General features: G+C 48.2%; 1 protein-coding gene across 8 annotated transcripts in view; it reads left to right on the forward strand.

The window, feature by feature from the left end:
- Nucleotides 1-20,999, forward strand: part of TNS2 (tensin 2) — a 146,321-nt gene that overhangs the window by 14,672 nt on the left and 110,650 nt on the right. The window contains exons 1-2 of one of the 8 annotated variants that reach the window (XM_029595052.1): nt 7,955-8,411; nt 17,104-17,209. In XM_029595052.1, the coding sequence (XP_029450912.1) occupies nt 8,403-8,411; nt 17,104-17,209 (115 nt within the window). In that variant the 5' untranslated portion in view covers nt 7,955-8,402. Of the gene's footprint in view, nt 1-7,954; nt 8,412-11,634; nt 11,911-13,102; nt 13,205-17,103; nt 17,210-20,999 lie in introns of those variants that run through there. The other 7 variants (XR_003855568.1, XM_029595049.1, XM_029595051.1 and 4 more) reach the window with 7 other exon arrangements.

Here is a 20,999-nt window from a genome sequence, read left to right on the forward strand (position 1 = left end):
TGTTATGATCACTGTTGCCAAGTGGCCACAGCACCGTTATCTCTCTCACCAAATCCTGTGTTCCACTAAGAATTAAATCTAAAATAGCTCCCTGTCTCCCTGAAGCAGTCATTTATTACATCCAGGAACTTTGTCTCTAGCAAGTCCTGATGTTACATTTACCCAGACAATAGGTGATTTTTTTTACATATAGGCACATGGACTACGTTTGCTTTTATTGGAACCTCTCTGTTGGGATGCCCTAACTCTCCTGTTTCATTAGTATCCTTCAAGGATACATTTCTCCGAAGCATGCACTGCTGAGTGACTGTCGGCTTTTCCCCTTGTTCTAGTTTAAAAGCTGCTCTAGCTCCTTTTGAAAAGGTCAAAGACATCAAACACCTCCAGCTATTTCTTTATCACTTCAAGGGATCCATGACTAAATAACCACACTTCAGTACTCTTTTTGAATTGCAAATAGTCTGTTTGTAATAATTTTCTAGTAATCATGAAGGATGTCGTCATTAAGGGACAAGAGAGATACCATGATTTCCTAATTTAGATGCACTGAACTGGAAGAAAGTTTGAGGGGTCATAAAACAGAAAAAAAGGGGGCAATTGCTTAAACAAGAGAGGCAGAGCTGCATTTCCTTGCATGCAGTGACTGAGCATGTTGGGAACGGAATTCCAAACTGACTCCATGCCAGCTGGACAGGCTCAGCCAATCCTGGTTTTACTCCTAGTGCATCTGTGGAGTTGTAGTTCCTTTAAGGGACTTCACAAATATGTTCTCAGGCGTTTTATTGTGTTCTCAGTTGGTGGGGGTCCTCCAGGAAGGGGTGCACGTCTGCAGGTTACACGTAGGTGTGTGTTCTCAGTTGTGGGGCCCACTTCAGAGAACGTCTGGTTGCCCAGTCTTCACAGGATATCAGATTGTAAAGTATTTTACATAAAGATGTTTTTGCAAGCCTTTGGTTAAAGATTGTATTATACAGTGTTTTAGTAATATATATGTTACAGTACTGCTTCTTGTGAAATGTCAAAAATGTATCAATGCTTATGTGAGCATTGTACTCTGCCCAGAATGGCTGGCAGCTGCAGCATGCAGGTTGTAAGAAATTTAAATATATAGTTCCTGCCTTTGCTGGATGCACAGGAAAGAACAGCAATGGGAGCAAACCCAGGAATGGCTCTAGATGACCTGGAGCCAGTCTGTAATTCTGTATGATCCTTTTGATCAGATTGAGAAAGCTTTATTGACATGACAGTTTTTACATGTGTTGCCACAGTAGCATACAGAATGATTAAAATAAAAGCAGAAGAAAAGAGGGGAAAAAAATCACAAAATAATAGTCAAAGTTACATGTTAGAGGAAGTACAATACTTCCGAGTAGATGCAACATCCACTTTTTTTTTTTTTAAATCAAGAAAACGCCTTGCAAAGAAAAGGAAAAGTAATCCATTATATCCCGGAACTGGATGCAGGCTCAGGGGCACACCCTCTGCCCCATCCCTGCCAGACGCATTTACAAGCTGGCGGGCAGCAGTCTGGTTCTGATTTAACCCCTTGCCACCAGCGACCGGTGGTGGCCTTCTCATTTACCTTGTGGGACAGAGGGGGGCAGAGAATTGATTCACCGGGTTTTCTGTAGCTGGTGTTATCTAAGCATGCATGAAACCCGAAGCTGGCAAAAAATAGTTGGCTTTGAGGAGCAGCCAAAGCAAGCAGTGGGTGACTAGTGTGGAGCTCAGGAAATTCATTCTGGGCAAGGGAAAGAAGCTGACATCAGTGGCTCTGGCTCTCTGGACTTGGAATTTCCAGGTTCGTAGCCCCCACCTCCTGTAAACGGCGAGGGTGACCTCTTGGTGCCCCCATCCCCACTCCCCGTGGCTGGGCTCCTGGAGGAAGCAGCTGTGGCTTCTGCACAGCCCTGTTCCCCTCTGCAGGAAGGGGTGTGCCCTGGCCGGCGCTTCCGAAGACTGGGGGCAGGGTCAGCGGTGCAGAATGGTTTGTAGGGGGTGCTGGGAAGCAATAGGACATTTTGCGCCCTGAGGGGAGAGGCTGCTGTGTGTGTGTGTGTGGGGGGGAGGGGGGGGGGGGTTAGACTAGAGGACTGCCTACTTTTTGGAAAGATCTTTAAGGAACTCCACCAAGGGAGGATTTCCATGCTGGTGGTTATAGCTTTCATTTCTCTGGCATTTCTGGACAGACACTTCCATTTCAGCATCTTCCAGATTTCCCTCTGTTCTCCTTCCTTGCACAGCCTCTATTCTTATCTGGCACTCATCAGGGAGCCATCACACTTGGCCTCCATTTACTGTACATTCCATTCCATCCCATTTCTCACCCAGCTATTGTTAGGAAATAGGGTCTATCTTTAGATAGATTAAATAAATCTGTTTAAAATTATTTATTAATCACTTTCCAGATCAAATCTTCCAAAGCGATTTACAGCAAAATTTAAACCAATAAAATACAATCACAATAATAAAATAAAAATAAAAAGGCATCATTATCTGAGCTATATGCTCGTTCTATTTGAAGTTTTGAAAATACAGTGGAAAGTCACTATCTTAAGCTGTATACCATATCCATAAAATTTGGAGAAGAGACAAATTACCATAGCGGCAATAAATGGATTCTAAGCATTAAAAGCCACAGTCATGAGTCAGGTTTTCAAATTCTTGCAAAATTTTAAAATATCTTTATCTTCCTTTTAATCTCAACAGAAGAGAGGAAATCTTTGGTAATTCAAAGGAGGACATTTTATTTGAATGCAAATTCCTGCTAGCCTGATCCCATTCTACTTTTCCTTTCAGATGGGGGGGGCAGATGGACCTAAAGGAAAGCATTAAGATTTTAAATTTCACCGCATATTCACAGGAAGCCAATGCAGGCCTAGCTGAAGCCCACCTAGGGCTTTCAGTTATTATGCGTGCCACAGTCTATTGAATTACCTGTAACTTACGGAACGATTTTATAGGTAACCCCACAAACAATACGTTACAATAATCCAAGTGGCATAAAATAAGTGCATAAGCTAGTTTTCAGGGAATCCCAATCCAAGAATGGTCTGAGCTGTCTTATCATTTTTACTTTTAGGTAAATATTACGAGTCACTTGCTGTATATGTTTCTCTAGGCACAGATCTGAATCCAGAATTATACCCAAGGATCTTACTGCTTTTTTTTCATCACTTAATCAACATCCTAACCAAAGCACCTCCGTATTTACTAGTATTTACTACCTAATTACTACTTTTCAACCATTGAGCTAAATGGGTTAGAAAGAGATTTATGCGCAAAAAATCTTCATCTCAGCTTTACCTAAAGTGAAAGAGGAAAACCAAAAGAGGAATAGTAAGAATTAATGGGGAGGCCAGGTTTAGTGAAGAGGAGGTTCAGATGAAAGCTGGTATCTTAATTTTTCTGGGTATTCACACTAGAAGGCGAGGGTCAGGAACTAAAAGCAAAAGACGAGGATATAAGGGGCTGTGGGGTGAATGCATTACCATTTACAGAGGATGTACTGGCACAGCTGGGAGTAGATGAGGCTATGGGACCTGATGGGGTACATCCCAGGAGGTGCTGACCGTGCCCCCCACAGCTCATCACTAGAAACAGGAGAGGAGCAGATGTGGCACCGCTCCCCAGGAAAGGGAACAAAGAGGGAGTGGAAAACTACAGACCGGTTAGGTTAACATCAGTGGTGGGTATTGGGTAAGGCAATAGAAACCTTACTGATGGGCAGAAAAGTGCAGCAGCTTGAAGCCAGTGGGCTACAGGATCACAGGCAATGTGGTTTCACAGGCGGGACATCCTGGCAAACACATTTGATTGATGTCTTTGAAGTGGTCAGGAGGTGCAGTGGATGTGGCCTATCTGGATTTCAGTAAAGCCTTTGACACTGTCCCACATTGAAGACTGAGCAAGCTAGCCAGTCTGGGAGCTGGAAAAAAACTTCTAAACTTAGTAAAAAGTTGATTGAGCAATAGGACTCCGATAAGAGTAGTCAGTGGGGTCCACTTTGGGGAAGGGATTGCCGCCAACAGGATGCCACATAGGGTTGCCAATGCTTCAGATTTCCTACATTTGGCTGATCCAGTCTTGTTTTTCTTAGAAAATGCAAAGGGAAAGTAAATCAGAACTACAGATACACAAAGATGAGATATCTACAATGTTCTCTTGCCCTAGCTTGATGCACTCTCTACCAGGGTACTATTAAGCTAGGGAGAGAGAAGATTGTAGAAATCTCATATTTGTGTGCTTTTCTTTCACTCTAAATCACATCAAATCTTCACTGATGTGTACTGTGCTGTTCGTACGTCTTGCTGTGCATGGAAACCTGGCCCCAAAACCCTCCACCACCAACAAAACCTCACCTCCAGTTACTAAATGACCTTCCTATAGTGGTATAAAGAGTTGACTCATATGTGTGCCACCCCAGAGGCTCTCTCTCTCTCTCTCTCCTCCACTCCACTCCACTCCACTCCACTCCACTCCACTTCCTCTCCCCTCTCCTTCTCCCTGCCTGAAAATGCCCAAAACAGAATTCACAATATTTATCACAAATTCCATTTCAGGCATTTCACATAGCATAACACCAGGAGAAAAGGTGTACTTATTATTTCCAGCATTAAAAACATGCGTTACGATATCACGCGCAACATTAATGCCCCTCATTTTCATAAACCCCACCCAGACTCCTCCCCTCTGACTAAAATGTAAAAATTTGCATTCGCATCTCGCGATGCAATGAATATTGCATGCGGTATGGTGTTATCGCAGGCGTTAGGGCCCTAACGCATTTTGATGAATGACCCTGTAAGTTTTTTTTTGTACCTGAAGCAGTGGAGACTTCGCCAAGGTTATGAGGGGTGGCGGTGGGAGAAGCAGGATTATGGGGTCCTGTGCGGTTCAAGGCATGAGACTGGCCCCAGGCCGCAAAAGAGGAAGAGGAAGTGGCCCGAGGTGATGCATTGTCGCTGCTCTCCTACTGTCAGGTCTGGATGGGAGCAAGAGAGTGAGTGAAAGGATGGGAGTGTGGGGGAGGGGATGGGATAGGGGCAAGATAGTGAGTGAGGGGATGAAGGGGTGCGAGGGAAGCGAGAGAGATAGGGGGGTTGGAGGATAGGTGGATAGTGACTGTGAGGGGATTGGCGATGCTGTGGGGTGTGTATGAGAGCACTGAAGGGGGGGTCGGGCTGTGAGTGAGGGGATCAGAGGAAGGGGCAGGTGGTGGGGAGAGGGGATCAGAGGGGCTGTGGTGTGTGTGTGTGTGTGTGTGTGAGTGAGAAAAGGGATTGGTGTAGGAAGGTGTGAGGCCATCTCTTTCTCCTGATGCTGGATCCTATGTCCTAATCCAGGATCCCCCTCTCTTTTTTTCCCTTTCCACATCATTCCTCTGCTCCTTGATTCCCCATCCCCTTCTCCTATTCTAGTTTCTCCTCTCCTCCTGTCCCAGCACTCATCACTAAGATCCCCCTTTCCTCCAAAAAAAGAACCAAATAAAGCAATTGATCTCACAAGAAATGTCATAAAATTACTTTATTTTTATTCTCCTAAATGCAATTTTACATTATTTAAAATGCAAACATGCCACAGAATTTCAGAAACATTTTAAAATTTATATTTTATTATATTATTCACTTATTGTAAATGAATAAAATCAGGAATATGATATTACAAAGAAGAAAAAAAACCCAAACAAGTATTTTAAGCACTTCACACATCAATAAATCAATCAGCCCACATCCTGAGGGGAAAACAGCAATATCTAGATCTTACATAGGCCCTTGAGGGGATAATACTATTTGATACCCCTAGCTCTTAACCCTCGGCCTTATCTTAACAAAGATTTCAAGATGCAATGGGTCAAGAAAAATAAAGCTCTTTTTTTTTTTTTATACGTTACCAAGTATTTGCAAGGATATTTAAGGAGAAAGGATGCACCCGTCACTGCAAAAAACTGCTGTCTGCGAATCTGAGTAGCACGGAATAACATCTGGGAATACATGGAACTGTTGTCCGCAGACCAATCTAGTTTTACATTGACCTCGTTTCTGAAAAACGAGGTCCCTGCCCTGTTCCGACACCCATGTGATGGGAAGGGTTACCGGAGAGGAAATGGCGTCAAAGGACGGCTGGAGACGCGTGGAAAGGGAGGCACGTTCCCTTGAAGCGGGTCCAGCTCCCACTCGGCAGAAGCTGCAACCCTCCTGTTTTCGGAAAATAACAAATCTTAGAGCAGGACCCGTATCTGATGCTATAAGCAAACTATCTGCAATGTATTTTTCAAATAATTCCAAAGCCGACATTAAATCTAGTCACTGGGAAATTAAAAAAAAAGAAAAACGTATTTTTTTCCTTCTCATAAAACTTTCCATATTCTCAATTTGACCACGTAACGACAAGCTGTCTTTAACGTGCGCTGTTTCCACTGCTTGCAGAGCAGGTATCTGAGAATTCCCCTTTCACGAGAGCCTTATCCATAACATCAAATCGCTGATCTTGTTCCTGAATTTTTTCATTCTGGTATCAGCAGTTATCTGGTTCAGTTGTTGAACTGTTGCAGCTAAAGTCCTATCCTCTTTGGATACCACCCTCCAGATATCCAGCATGGTGATTACTTGTGGGCTCCTTAACCTCTCCCATTTCCTGAGGTAAAGCTGATACAGCTGGCGAAGGCACCCGTTTTTTTTCCAAACTGGGCTCGGGGGCGATATCTAAAATATCTCCCCCCATCTGTTACACTGGATAAAAAAAGGCCGACTAATAACAGTTTCAAGAGAAGGAGGAGACATTAACCACTGAGTTAGATACAGTTCCACTTAAACTACCTGGAGAACTTATGTCTCCTGGGGTTAAAAGTGGGCAAAGATGACTCCACCTCCAAAACAGGCTGTGGTGGGGGTATATTCGTACCTGGACTCAGCGAGGCTCCAGATGATAAAAGAAGTCTCTTGTACACTGTCCCAAATCTGGTACTAAAATCCTGTAGAACCATCTGATGATCCGTTGGGCCTCCGGTGGGGACTGAAACAATGGATGGAAAAGTCTTGCCCATTGAAGACCAAACTTTTCAAGGGGCAAATCGTACAGAAGGGGCTCACGGCCTCGGCTGCACGCTGCTATCGCATCATTTTTAAGGGGTGCGGTGTCCCCAGGCAGAGACGTCAGCAATGCGTGCTCCAACCCGCAGGTAGGGGAGAAGGGCAGTCATCGCCACACGCTCTCGGCCAGCTCCCCTCTCTCCCTCTCGGCCTGCTGGTCTCCCCCTTCCAGAAACATTTCTGCGGAAGTTTTCTTACTCTTGATGCAGAATCTGCCCTTGAACTGCTGTAGGAAACTGGCAGCTGTACTATAGTGTACGTGGCTGGATAAAGAGATGTATCACTAGTAGAAAGAGAGATGTAATATCCTCCTCACCTTGAGAACCACATCTACAGAGGGCCACTGTCCGAGAACGGTCAAGTCAAAGGGAGGCCACCAAAATGATGCATGACCTGGGTTTCACCTTGGCTTCTTAGCCGAGCTGATTTGATTGTTTACGGATCTCATTTCTGGCTACAAGCCATGAGCTGGGAATGGTTGCTTCTTGTCCTTGTGGCTGAGATTGAGCCTTGTGGGGTTAATGCCCTGCCACCGGACCTCCCTGGACCCACACATAGAGACACTGATGGAGCTAAGGATCTGCTCTCTAGAAGAAAGGGGGAGATACGAGACAAACATCTCAATATCCTGCAGGCTTCAGTAACGCACCAGAAGGAAGCATTTTCCATAGCCTGACAAGCTCGAAAAGGGGGGTCAGCATCTAAGCTGAAGGGAGGGAAGCTCAAAGGTGGTGGACACCTAGAACAAACGTCCACTAGAGGCAGGCGAGCCAGAAAAGTGGCAGAATTCAAGCCCGGTTGGGAGAGACACAAGGGAACATTGATAGTGGAAGAAGGGAGAAGACCACAGAGCAGTGAGACCTGTGACTGCACAGTAGGCCGGCACAAATGGGCAGACTGGGTGAGTCCAGCCCTGATCTGCCCACATCTTCTGTATGTTTGTTACTTTCTGACGCCGGAGTCCCAGCCTCAGACCGTCCGTGACTTGTGCTTTAATCTCCAGGAACCTTCGGCATTCCTATCCCTGCTGTTGCAGCTTCTCCTGCTGTAAGCGGGCTCGGCCTGTCCCATGGAGGCAGAGGGATGGATACAGTGGGAGAGAGAGGGCGGGGTTACTCCAAAACAGGCTGACAGCTGTGTTTCCCTCGACAGCAGCTGATGCAGTAGATGCGGTGACGGGAGCAGGACAGTATCAGGTCTGCACCCAACAGGGTGGAATTTGGGCTCTCCTCTTTCACTCCCTTTCTGCAGGAATGAGGGATTAGGAGCTGGGGTTTCTGCAGAACATCCCTGCCTGTCCTACCAGAAGCCATGAGCAAGGTAAGGGGATGAAAGTTGTATTTGTTTCCAGTTGCTGTAGTGGGGGTACGTCTGCGGATCACCTTTATTTGCTCTTCTCAGCAGCAGCAGGAGGGAGTATATTAAGCACAAGGCACGTGTCTTATATACTAAGATAAAGTCTCTTTTTTTTTTTTTTTTCTGTAAACAATATTTAGCATTTATAAATGTACAAGGACCTGTATGGTATTGACGTGATTATAGTGTCTGTACAAGGTAGTTTAACACCATGTCCAGCAGCACAGGGAGGTTAAGTGACTTTCTAAGGTCACACAGTGACTAGTGATAGGAGGGGGTGGGGAGAAAGATATGAATTACTTTGTACAGTGCTGTGTGTACTGCTGGCACTGTACAAAGAAAAATTACTTGCTTAAAAAGCCTTGTGTCAGTATTAGTAATTAGTTACTGTTTAAGTCCCAAGCTGACAGTTTTTCTCTGCACAGCCAGAACTTAACAGCAGATTTGGTGGATAATGATAGTAAAAGGAGAACACATTTAATATTTAAAAAAAAAAAATACATTTAGGCTGGACTGCTCCACATTGTCTTGTGGTTTTGGGTTTTTTTTTTTTTTTACTTCTATAGAAGATTTAAGTTTTGATTTTAATGATTTCATTATTTCACGTGGTGACTTCTGACATTTATGAAAGTGAAAGGTCGGAAATGTGGGGGTCTGGCACAGGGTGGGAATGCTCCTCGGTACTCAGCAGCTCTGATCACCACTACCGATCTGCCAGTGCACCTCAAACCAGCCCTGCTGCACCCCCTCCTCCCCCCATCCCCCGCTATTCCAGTACTGAGATCCAAACCCACGCTCAGCCAGTGCCCCTCACTCCTGATCTGCTCTCTCCTGCCATTCCCGCACTGGAAAACCCTGAATCTGGGCAAGGTACAAAAGAAACCAATTCCGCTTTTTCATCTAAGAACATGAGAGCTAAGAAGAAAAAACAGAGAGGAGGGGAGAGGGTGGCACGCAGGATGTGGAGGGAATGTCCGAAGCCTGTGCCACCAGCTCTGAGAGGAAGCAGAATCTGATAAGACGCGGCGGAGTCCTTAGCAGGTCACTAAGCTGCAGCAAAAGCCTGGCGTTTGCCCCCCTGCATTTCTCACCACTGTTCTGGTGCGGGGATTCGCTCTGAGGAGCACAAGGAGAAGAGGGCAGTCTGGGGCCTGATCTGGGACTGGCAGAGCCCAGGGCGGGTCACCAGGAACCCATGCAGCAAGCCCTGCCCAGCTCAGACTGACGTCTCCCGAGAGGCTCCCCGCTTGCCTGATTTCTCATCCCATTGCCAGGATCACAAATCTCGTCAAGCGAGGGCACTGCTGTGAGTGGCTCAGATTAGACCGCAGCTGCAGATTACTGGTTTCCACCTCATCTGGCCCTCAATTTTATACCCCCCCTCCCCCCATCATCTCACTGCAGCATCAGCCCTCGGCCGGGGGACCTGCAACGGTGGACCCTAAATGCGGCCTGCAGGTGTCGCCGTCGTGCAGCGACTCTCAGCCCACGATGTTGTGCTTGCACATAATTCTGACCTCCTGCTTCTGACTTGCCGGGGGGGGGGGGGGGAGGGCAGGCTCTTCCCACACCAGCTTTAATGATTTCTTGTTATTCATTTGACTGAGTTTATCCGTTTGGCATGGGCGGGGGTCAGTGGGAGACGGAAGGGACCGGGAGGGAGGAGGCTGGAACTAGGATTAGGTGTCCTCTGACCTCCCTCCGAGAAGGTCAGGAGAAGTGAATAACAAGCACGAGGCCAGCGATGTAAGACTCTGTGGCGGAGGACGAAGCCACTGACGAGGGGAATGATTCTCTCTCTCTCTCTCTCTCTCTTCGGGCCCCCCCTGCCCCAGCTGTTCTAGGCTTGGCGTTCCTCTGATATCTGTACGGGGGGAAGCACTTGGAGCCGTCTCCCATTCCGGGCGCCTGCTTCGTTTAAAGAAGTGTCAGGAGGCCGCAGCTCGCCCCCGATAGCTTTGGTGCCGATTGTCGAGGTGGGAACCCAGCCGTGAAGGGTCCTGGGGCTCGGAGCCTGCCACCATGCCTTTCCTCCCGCTCTCGGCCGAGAGCTCTCCGTCCAGCCCAAAGCAAATGTGGCCCTTAATACCGAGCTTCCTTCTGTGAAATGATGGGATGGGACGGGGGGGAAGGGTCTTCAGCCTAAACCCCTGCCTTGTACATTTAGGGTGCCCATCTGGCTCCGGGGTCACGAGGAATGAGCGAGTCAGCTCGTCTCTCCGCATCCCGTTTCAAAGGTTCTCATGTCCAGGTCCTCCCAGGATGCTTGGGAACGGAAGATGGCAAAAAAACAAGACAAACTCGCCTGTCTCGCCACCCGCAGTTGGGATTGGAGGAGTTCGTGACCTGGGGGAGTTCCGGAATTTGGAAAGGGGGGGGGGGGGGGTTTGGGTCGGGAGGGCTTTTGGATGTAAGAGGCCTGGGAGTAAAAGGGCTGTGGTCCTGAAGCACTGCTGGGATGGGCAGGGCCATGATGAACCCCCCTGGGCAGTGCTGGGATGGGCAGGGCCATGATGAACCCCCCTGGGCAGTGCTGGGATGGGCAGGGCCATGATGAACCCCCCTGGGCCTGGGCACTGCTGGGATGTTTAGCCGCCTGACCCCTGGCCCATGCCGCACAGTTGCCAAGTTAACCAGTCGCGGGATGGAGATCTTAGGCCAGCCCTGGATTTCTGACAGCCCCATGCTGTGATGAATCATGGCACCCGCAGCGCGGATTTTGATGGGCGGAATCAGGGCCTACAAATAGCACACGCTGCTTTGGGATCTACTGTAGGTTCAAAACCAAGGCTGGCCAGAACGTCTCCCTCCTGGCACCGGGTAACTTGGCAGCTCTGTAGGCAGTGTCAGGATAGACAGGGGCCAGGGCTCTGCCGTGCTGCCATGGCCCCCCCCCCCCACCCCCCGAGGCCCCCGTCTGTAGAGGGCTGGAAAGGGCAGGGGCTGTGACGCATGGAAGGGAAGCGAGATTTGTATGACAGGAAGCCGAAGCCCCTGTCTCTCTATTCAGAAATCAGGACCTTGTGCCGAGTCTCCCATTGTTTCCAGGCTCACATCCTATCTCACGACCGCCCTTGCTCAGCTCACACGAATGGGTGGGGATCTCGGGCTGAAGGCTGGCTCTTGGAAGGCATCCTTCTCCCGCACCCTAGTGTAGGCGTCCGTGCTGGGGCCATTGCTCATCCTAGGGTGGACCCGCTGACCTCGGAAGAATATAAAGGCTTCTCTGGATACTGTGATTTACAGCCGGTCCCTTGCTGCGCTGTGCAGACCGGTGGCCCTTGCACCTGGTCTGTGTTTGGCAGTGCAGACCAGTGGAGTTTATGCCTGGGCTGTGTGCATCTGACCTTATGGTCATCCTGTCGTTCATGAAGACCTCGTTATGAAGCCCAGAAAACGCCTAGAGGAGCTGCTGAAGGCCCTGAGGAGGAAAAGCAGCTTGCGAGCCCCCGCCTGTGACGGGGTATGTAAAAATCCCAGAAATGCTGACAGGGCAGCTCAGGAAGGAGGGAGAGAGAGAGGCAGGAGAGCAACAGAAGGGGAGGAGAGGGAAAGAGTGAAAGGTGGGAAGAGGCAGAAGAGAGAGAGATTGGGAGGCAGGCAAGAGGGATCCGTGTTACAGAGAGATATAAAGACGGTTGGAAAAGAGGTGGGGGGGGGGGGATGCCAGGGGCCTCGTCTGCCGGGTTTCAGAGCCTGTGGCTGCCTTCTTCCCATCCTGGGGGCTAAGGTGAGTCCAGGACGCCATGGCCCCCTGGTGCTGCTTCGTTGTCTCTGGTGAGGAAGCACCGGGATGCATTCACTTTAGCAGCTGCTGTCTTACCTTTTTTGCATCCAATGCCACTTCTGCCTCACTGTGCTGGGGAATCTTCCGCGCACGCAGGGAACTGAGAGCGAACGGAGATGGAACGTTTTGCAGGACATGTGGAAAGCAGAGGACTTCAATCCAGCTGATATACACAGGATCCTCCGGATCAGTCACTTGATACCCGTGAGAGGGGACAGAAGTGAGATGGCGCTGTGACAGCTGAGAGAGGGAGAGGGGTAATGCTGGCATTGTGATAATGAGGAGAGGGGCAGCAGTGCATGAGAACATACAATGTGCCATGCTAGGTCAGACCAATGGTCTTGTCAAACCCAGCATCCTGTCTCCGATGGTGGCCAATTTGGCTCACTAGGAGGTACCTTTCAGATCTCAGAGTAGATCCTTTTCTTGTTGCCCACTCCCAGATGTAAGCAGTGGCTTTCCCCAAATCTACCCGACTAATAATAGTTTAATGATTTTTCTGTGTGTTTCACCCTGAGAGCCAGCCACTGACCAGCGAGCTGGCGTTGCGATGCCCAGGAGAGGGACAATGTTGGGCTGGTTCTGTGATACCTGGGAAAGGGAGGGAAATGAGTTGTTGTGATGGCCGGGAGAAGGACTTTGGTGTGCTGGCTGTACCCTTCCGGCAGTGCAGGCTGTACTGATTTCACAGGCTGGGCACAAGGGCAGCCAATCGGCACGGAGCACCGTGACTTCATGGAAGCGTAAACACGGTGGATTTTGTGAAGCTCCTTCCAAGCCCTTACGGCAAAGGGGCTGGCAGCAGGAGATGAGTTACCGGCACTGTGTGTGTGTGTGTGTGTGCCACTGATGGGCTGGAGCTTGACTGTTACATTCGGAGAAACAAGAGGGCGCCTCCTGTGGATGTGAGGCCCTGGAGGTGAGACCTCTCCTGTTCCTACAGCCTGGAGCTCAGCCAGTGGCAATGCTGGTAAGTTAGGGCTGAGTGTCTGCATGTTTTGCTCTGCGTGTGAGCCTGGCTGTGTGTCTGTCTCGGAGTCTCGGGGAGGGGTGTGTGTGACTCCCTGCTCATCTCACTGCGCCTGGGTTGTACCATAGTCGCTGGAGAGTGCTGCATCACTGCATCAGAGACTTGTTTTCCAAATCCTTAAACAAAGAATTTGATTCAGGTCTATTTTTAGTGAGAATCTGAGTCCTGGGGCTGGCTTGAAAGGGCCTTTGAGAGCTGTTTGCAGAATGTTTCTAATCTCTGTCCCAGCCCAGGACAAGACCCAGAACTCTTACAATGGGAGGCAGCAAACCCAAAGAATATGAGGAAGGAAGAAGGGGAATTACTCTGAAACAGAAACTGCCCCTAGCCTCCCGTGTGCAGCTCTGTATATGGTAGTATATGGAGATGATATTGCTTTATTCCCAGAGTCAGGTCAATGAGAGCACTCAGAAGACTGTAGGACAGTTTGAAAAAGTGTCACACAAAAACGAATTTAGCAAAATCGAAGGTCCTCTAGGTAGGTTCTCATGACTCCAGATTCCCTATTGGAGATGGAATTCAGGTATCTTCAGAAATATCTTTTAGGGGTCTCCTTTGGCAGAACAGACCCACCCCACAGAACTGGGAATCGGAGAGAGAGGGGAGCATTGGGGGTCTGGATGGAAAAATTCCAGTTATCAGGACATTCCTGGTACCACTTTTCTTTCTCCAGTTTAAGCTTTGTGTACCCATTGCCCCAGAGCCTGGTGACCAAGCTGGATGGCTTCCTTTCTGAAATGCTCTGGGGCGAGTGTGGTGCAGAGGAACATTGTCTGTCTGTCTGTCTGTCTGTATACCATGGAACAAAGATGGGTTAAGGATGGTGAACACCCTGCTTGTCTGTGCTAACTTAAATCAATGCTTTAGTTTTGGGTTGTCGGAGGCAACATATTTTGTCCAGAGGGGTAGAGGAGAGTAGCTTTGAGGCTGTTGCCTGTCCCCTGTCCAGGCTCTGATGAGATATTTAACATCCTGGTGGGTGAAGTGACATCACTTTTCAGGAGAGAGTTGTATGACCTCATCCTACAATGATGTCACTTTACCTCCGTGCCCTCGAGAGAATTCTGCAAGCGTTCTTCACAGGCTGGGAGAGCGCAGGATTTCCTGTGGCTGTTAGTACTAGGGAGGCTCAGTGCCCATGCTAACATTAGACTGAGAGTTAATGTTGGTAATGATTGTCCCCCACCTTGCATGCACATGCCGGAAGGAAAGGACAGAACATTTTGTTCATGAGTTGCTCATGTAGCAGTGAACTATTAGAACAGACCACGAAACAACTGGGTATACCCACATGTACCGACTGCCCTGGTAAAATGCATTGTATTGGATTATAGTCCAGTAAACCTCCATGGACACACACCCTGTAGTTAATTACAGCTATCGCAAAATATGGTTAGTCAGGTGTGCTCTGGCATTGAAGAAAATCTGCACAGTCAATGAAGCGGCATCCTCAACTATGAATATGATTGTGAAACTCTGAAAGGGAATATCATGCCCCACAAATCTGGGGTTTCCTCACAGAGAGCGCTGTGCGGGCAGCGGCTTCTTTCTCCTAATACATTTTGGCATTGAAAAATATGTTGCTAGGGATAACTCCGGGTTTCATTTTTCCTTGGAAATGATCTACTGCACTGGCAGTAATGCTTCCGGGTATCTGTTCTTGTTGTGCATAGTTTGGAGATGATGCAAATATTTTACTTCGTATTGATGAACTGGAAATAGCTTGGGACAGGGATAGCAATCCGGACTGGTGTGCATTGGTTTCCTCGTGGAGATGAATGTTTGTGAGGGCGCTTGGTTGCAGGAGTCTGAGTTCTTCCACTCATCACTACAGCTGGATCCATATGCTCATCCTGACAAGTAACTAAAAAAAGTCATAGCAGACGTAGAAAAGGTACAGGGAAGGGCAACAAAAATGAAGGGGATGGAAGAGCTCCCTTTCGGAGAGAGGCTAAACAGATTAGAGCTCTTTAGCATGCAAAAGAGATGACTGATAGGGGATATGATTGAAATTTTATAAAATCATGAGTAGGGTGGAACAGCTATTTACCCTTTCAAAAAACACTAGGTCTAGCAACTGGCAGGTTTAAAATAAATTGTAGGAAGTATTTTTTTTTTTTCTCTCAGCACACAATTTGTTACCAGAGGACATGGTCAAGGCAACTAACATACGGGCCGATACAGTACAGTGCGCTCCAGCGGAGTGCACTGTTAGCCCGCGATTGGACGCGCGATTACCCCTTACTGAATAAGGGGTAAAGCTAGCGCATCCAAAACGCGCGTCCAACCCCCCCCCCCCCCCCCCCGAACCTAATAGCGCCCGCAACATGCAAATGCATGCTGATGGCCCTATTAGGTATTCCCGCGTGATACAGAAAGTGTCACGCGGGAAAGTGCACAGAACCCATGGCTGTCAGCGAGCTCGAGAACTGATGCTGGCAAAATTGAGCGTCTGCTGTCAAACCCGCTGACAGCTGCCGCTCCTGTCAAAAAAGAGGCGCTAGGGACGCGCTAGTATCCCTAGTGCCTCTTTTTACCGCCGGCCCTAATTAAAATAAATTAAAATACTGAATCGCACGCACAGGAGAGTGGCCTGTGTGTGCACTGGGAGAGCGGGTGTTCGCCCGCTCTCCCGCGTTTTTACTGTATCGGCCTGTTAGGATTGGACAAGTTCCTGAAGGAAAAGTCCATAAATAGTTATTAGCCAGGAAGACTTGGGAAAGCCAGCGCTTATCCCTGGGAGTGAAATAGATCAACCATTTGGGATCTGCCAGGTACTTGTGACCCAGGCAGGCCACTGTCGGAAGCAGCATGCAGGGCTCAATGGACCTGGGTCTGACCCAGCACGGCACGTCTTCTGTTCTTATTTTAACTGCTTCTGAAATGGTCAGTCTTTAAGCATGCTCCCTGTAACTTTGGGGAAAAAGGCTAACTAATGTCAATGCACCCACCACCCAGTTGGTTCTCTGTACTATGATGTCATATGGCAGAGACTAATCAACATACACCAATCAGATCTGGTGTTGGTGACATCAGTTGTGATGTTTGAAAATGCTCCTTGGAATTGGACATTTTGACAGAGTTGGTGCAACAGAAAAGCAAGACATTTTGTAAAGCTGGATCTTTGTTTCTGAATGTTATTTTTATATCACGGCACTGATGCCTTGAATTATTTTTTCGAGTGTTTATTTTAGCATATTGCTTTTTTTTTTTTTTTTTTTCTCCTCAGTATAGGTGTGAAGCTTTTGGAGCCGTCCTGATTGGTGGTGATTAGGCAGTGTGGGTGGAGCTCAGCAGAGTGTGCAAAGATATGCAGATTAAAGCCACAGGATTGGCCCATCCGGCCGAGATGGCTCCTGATGAGATGAAGACAGATTTGATTTGCTTCAACATGCATTTCTTTGCTGCTGCCCCATGGTTGCATACAGTGTCCATTCCCTTTGCACCAACCATGATGGCATCCGCTATAACTGTTACTGGTTGGATTTGTATAGACTTGGAATGACTTTACACCTAGGGGGTTATCAATTGTCTCCATTTTTTTTTTTAAAGGACAAGTCAATCCAGTCCTAGCTTTAACCCACTGGATGCATGGATTTGTAGTTCTAAGTCCATGCGTGTACTAGGAATAAAACCAGGACTGTGTCTTCCTGTTTTGACACGCAAAGAAAGAAAATGGAAGCAATTGGTATCCCTATTTGTTTGTGCATGCTGCGGGTTTTTCAAAAGGCTGCATAGCCCATCGCAGTCACCTCATAAAAATGGCTGGGACATGATTTTGAAGGGGTTTTTTTATGCCAAGTGTGTAAAAGAGGCTTCATCTCTCCCCTTTTGTGTAGCCTGGGAAGGTGGTGCCTCACAGCTTCAAGGAGAAGGTGATCAAGAAGAAGAAACCATGCGCAGGCTGCAAGGAGCAGGTGGAGTTGCAAGGAATGGTCTGCAAAGGTGGGTGCGGAGGTCTTCCCTTCCAGACCAGGGGGGGATGTCAGAAGTTCATATATGTAATGTCCCAGCGTTACAGATTAGGTTTTCTTTCTGCTTCTGACTAGTTAGTTCTGTTTATTAGGGATGTGAATCGGGTGATCGATTGTCTTAACGATCGATTTTGGCTGGGGGGGGGGGGAGGGAAATCTGATCGTCATGGTTTTTGTTTGTTTTTTTTTTTAAATCAGTGTCAGTGAGGGCAAAAGTAGCGCCGGCGCCATTTTGAATATTGGCAATACGGCGCGAGTGCAGGAGGTCGCTCCCGGGCCCCCGCTGGACTTTTGGCAAGTCTTGTGGGAGTCAGGAGGCCCCCCCCCAAGCTGGCCAAAAGTCCCTGGGGGTCCAGCGGGGGTCCGGGAGCGATCTCCTGGACTCGTGACGTCGGGAGCCAGGAACCAAAATGGCGCCGGCGCTACCTTTGCCCTGTCATATGGTAAGGGCAAAGGGCCACCGGCGCCATTTCTTTTAACGCAGCCGTGGCCCGAGAGCGGGAGATCGCGCCGGGACCCCCCCCCCCACTGGACCCCAGGTAATTTAAAACATTTTGGGGGGCTTCTGGAGGGTGGGGGATTTATTTTAAAGGGTCGGGGTGGGTTTTAGGGTTGTTTTGGTGTGCCGGTTTTCCCGCCCTCCCCCCGATTTACAATTTTTTGACGATAAATCGGGGGAATTGTTATTGTATCGCGGCTCTAACGATTTTTGACGATTTAAAATATATCTGACGATTGTTTTAAATCGTCAAAAAACGATTCACATCCCTACTGTTTATACTCCAGCTCAGGTTTTAAGGGATAGCACCACCACATTTCCACACACAGCCAAAACGGACAGTCCTCGGCTCACAACACATACCCTGCACTCAGATCGTAGCCAGAAGGCTAAGAAGTGATGCTGCTGGCAGGGATGCTTAGTTCTTCTGTGAAGTCACAGATCTTTTATGGTAGATACTAGGCATGTGCATTTGTTTCAGAATGAAATGAAAATGCAACAAAAAACATTTTTTTTTTCTTGTTTTGTTGGCAACAAAATGAAACAGCATTGCAAATGAAAATCGTGTGGAAAACCATTAAGCTTTTATTTTTTTTTTTTAATGTAGTTTCAGACAGCTTGGAGCCAGTGGGGGGGGATGGAACAAGGAGTAGGACCACTCACTTGCAGTTTTACAACCAGCCTATCTCAGCATGCCTGCTTGTTGTTTTTATTTCACTTAAAATTGAAACAGAAAGCTAAGCTGTATCAGGTATCATTTGGAGTCACTTGTGTGACTGGTTTCAGAGAGTCGGCGTACAGGCCGTGAGGCTTCTTGCTTCTCAGAGTTGAGAGTTCCAAGAAAAGTTTTTATTGAAAAAAAAAAAAAAAAGGATTGAGAGTGCAGTTAGCTGTTCACTGCTACTTAGTACTGTGAACTGCTGCTAGAATAAGGGTCCGCAAACTATGGCTCATGAGCGACAGCTGGTCCACTGGCTCACTGTTGCCGAAAAGGAAGAGGCGGGGGTTAGCATCTGCACGACTTAGGCCGACTGGGAAGAAAAGGAAGAGGCAGGGTTAGAGGTCATGGGGGACTGAAGAGATGCCATGTTCAGTTTTAGAGTCTTCAGAGGCAAAAGGGGAATTGGGGGGGGGGGGGGGGGGGGTCTGAGAGAGGGAGAAACACTGCTGGGGATGGGGGCGGCGGGGTGGAGGGAGACCACATCAGTCATAGAAACAGTGTACGACCGCCATGGAGCCTGACATTGAAGCAAGACCACAGTTTACACTTAATTAAGACGGCATGGCTCAGCATTCCAGCATACAAAGCAAGGTAATTGTAATGGGACAAACTTCCTCAGCATTTCAAAACACTGAGAGGGTTGGGTTGGACAGAGTCATTCCTTCCTTCCCTCTGCCCAAACACACAGAGTCTAATCCTCTCAGGGGCCGATGCAATACAGGAGCGCACTGTTTAACCCCCTGTCGGACCAGGGTTAAATAGGCGCTAATCCACCCCCTAATGCAATAGGGGGATTAGCGCCTATTTAACCCACGTCTAACGGGGAGTGAATGAGAGAGCGCTCATCACATGCAAATTACTCATTCACTCCGTATTAAAAAAAAAAAAAAATTAACGCCTGCCTGTGCGCAGTAAAAAAAAAAAAAACCGAACAAACAAAAGAAAATAAAAACCTCAGCAGACCACAGAGTTATGAAGACTGACAGCGGTAAACTCTGCATCGGGTTTTCAAACCGACCGTCTGCCAGTAATGAAAACGGATGCCGAAAAACGTCATAACTGGCAGCCGCCGCGGGGTCGCGTTAGCAAGGAGGCATTAAGGTCGCGCGAGCGACCCTAGCGCCTCCTTGCTAGCGCGACCCCCCCTAATTTGCCTATTGCATGGCGCCCCCCCCTTGCGGGCGCCATGCGTGTGTTAAGAAAGCGGGTGCTGAAAAGTCATTGCCCGCTTTCCGCGAAAATGATTGCATCGGCCCCTCAGTGATTTGAACTGTTTCGTGTGTCCCTTCTTATGAAAAGTTTGCTGTTAATTGTAGAGCATAGTGTGTGTGTCTTTAGGAAAGTTAACACTGTCCGATTGTTTGTGCTTTCAGTGTGTGTGTGCTGTGCACTGTGTCACCTTGCTTTCTCCCTCTGTGTGCAAAGGTGATGATGCGATACACAGAATAGCAGTATATAGTCTGAGCTACTCAATAGTTAGCAGGGCACTACTGCTCTTCAAAATAATGACTGTGTGTGTGTGTTCACTCACTTCAGTGTGTACATTGTAACACTATTAAACCCACTGGTGATCCTTTTTTTTTTTTTTTTGGGTGAGAGGACAGGAGCCTGGTGAAAGGAAGGCTATGCCAGCGAGAGCTGTGGCCAGTACTAGCAGCAGTGGTGGTGATAGCCATAGGATCAGCAGCCATGATCAAGTGTGTGACTTTTTTTTTTTTTTTTAAAGAGGTGGAAACCAGCTAGAGATGCAGGAGTGGCCTGCTTCATTGTCCACTGTTATACTGTGGCGCGGGGGGTCAAAGGAGATAGACCCAGTGGAGGGTGGCAGCAGCCAGAGCCAGCGCAGTGCTCCCCTGATTTACTCTGACCAGTGCCTAGAGCAGACCTTTCAAGAATCTTCGGTTTCAGATGAAACATGTTTGGGGTTTGAAGATTTAGAGGAAGGGATCTTGAAAGTCTGGTACCTGTGGAGGGTTTGGAGAACCGGGTTACTAGTGCGATATCTGATGAGCAGCCGTAGGTGGATAGCACAGTCGCAGAGGCAATCGCTGATCCTGCCGGGGGCCAAGATCACCCCTGGGACCAGCAGGTACTTGAGAGCATGAGAGATGCCCTTGGCGTTTTAGCTCCTCACCTGCCCTCAACCCCAGCCCCAGCAGCGGTACAAAAGGATCCAGAGCAAAGATCCCGCAAGAAATCTCAGGTGTGAAGGCATTTTAGTGCTATGGAGGATAAGTATTTTTTTCTGAATGTCTTTACTGTCAGAAGGTAATTAGGAAAGATACTGTACCACCTTTCAAAGAGTGCTATGCAGTATCATCTGCAAAAGCAAGACCTGTTAGTGTTGGTTTCAGGAAAGGCTGGTAGTTTGAAGAGTTTGTCCTCTACTTTCCTGAAGCAGGAAAGTTACAGGAAAGGATAAGTCCACTCAAGCTGCCCCCTCCCACACAGCAGATGGGTTTGTGTTCTACATCACTGTCCTGGTGCAAGAGGCAGGCAGCATAGAAGGCGGTGACGCGGTGCATCAGGGAAACGGTTACC

This window comes from Rhinatrema bivittatum, chromosome 3 (genome assembly GCF_901001135.1).
Source record: "Rhinatrema bivittatum chromosome 3, aRhiBiv1.1, whole genome shotgun sequence".
Taxonomy (NCBI): Eukaryota; Metazoa; Chordata; class Amphibia; order Gymnophiona; family Rhinatrematidae; genus Rhinatrema; species Rhinatrema bivittatum.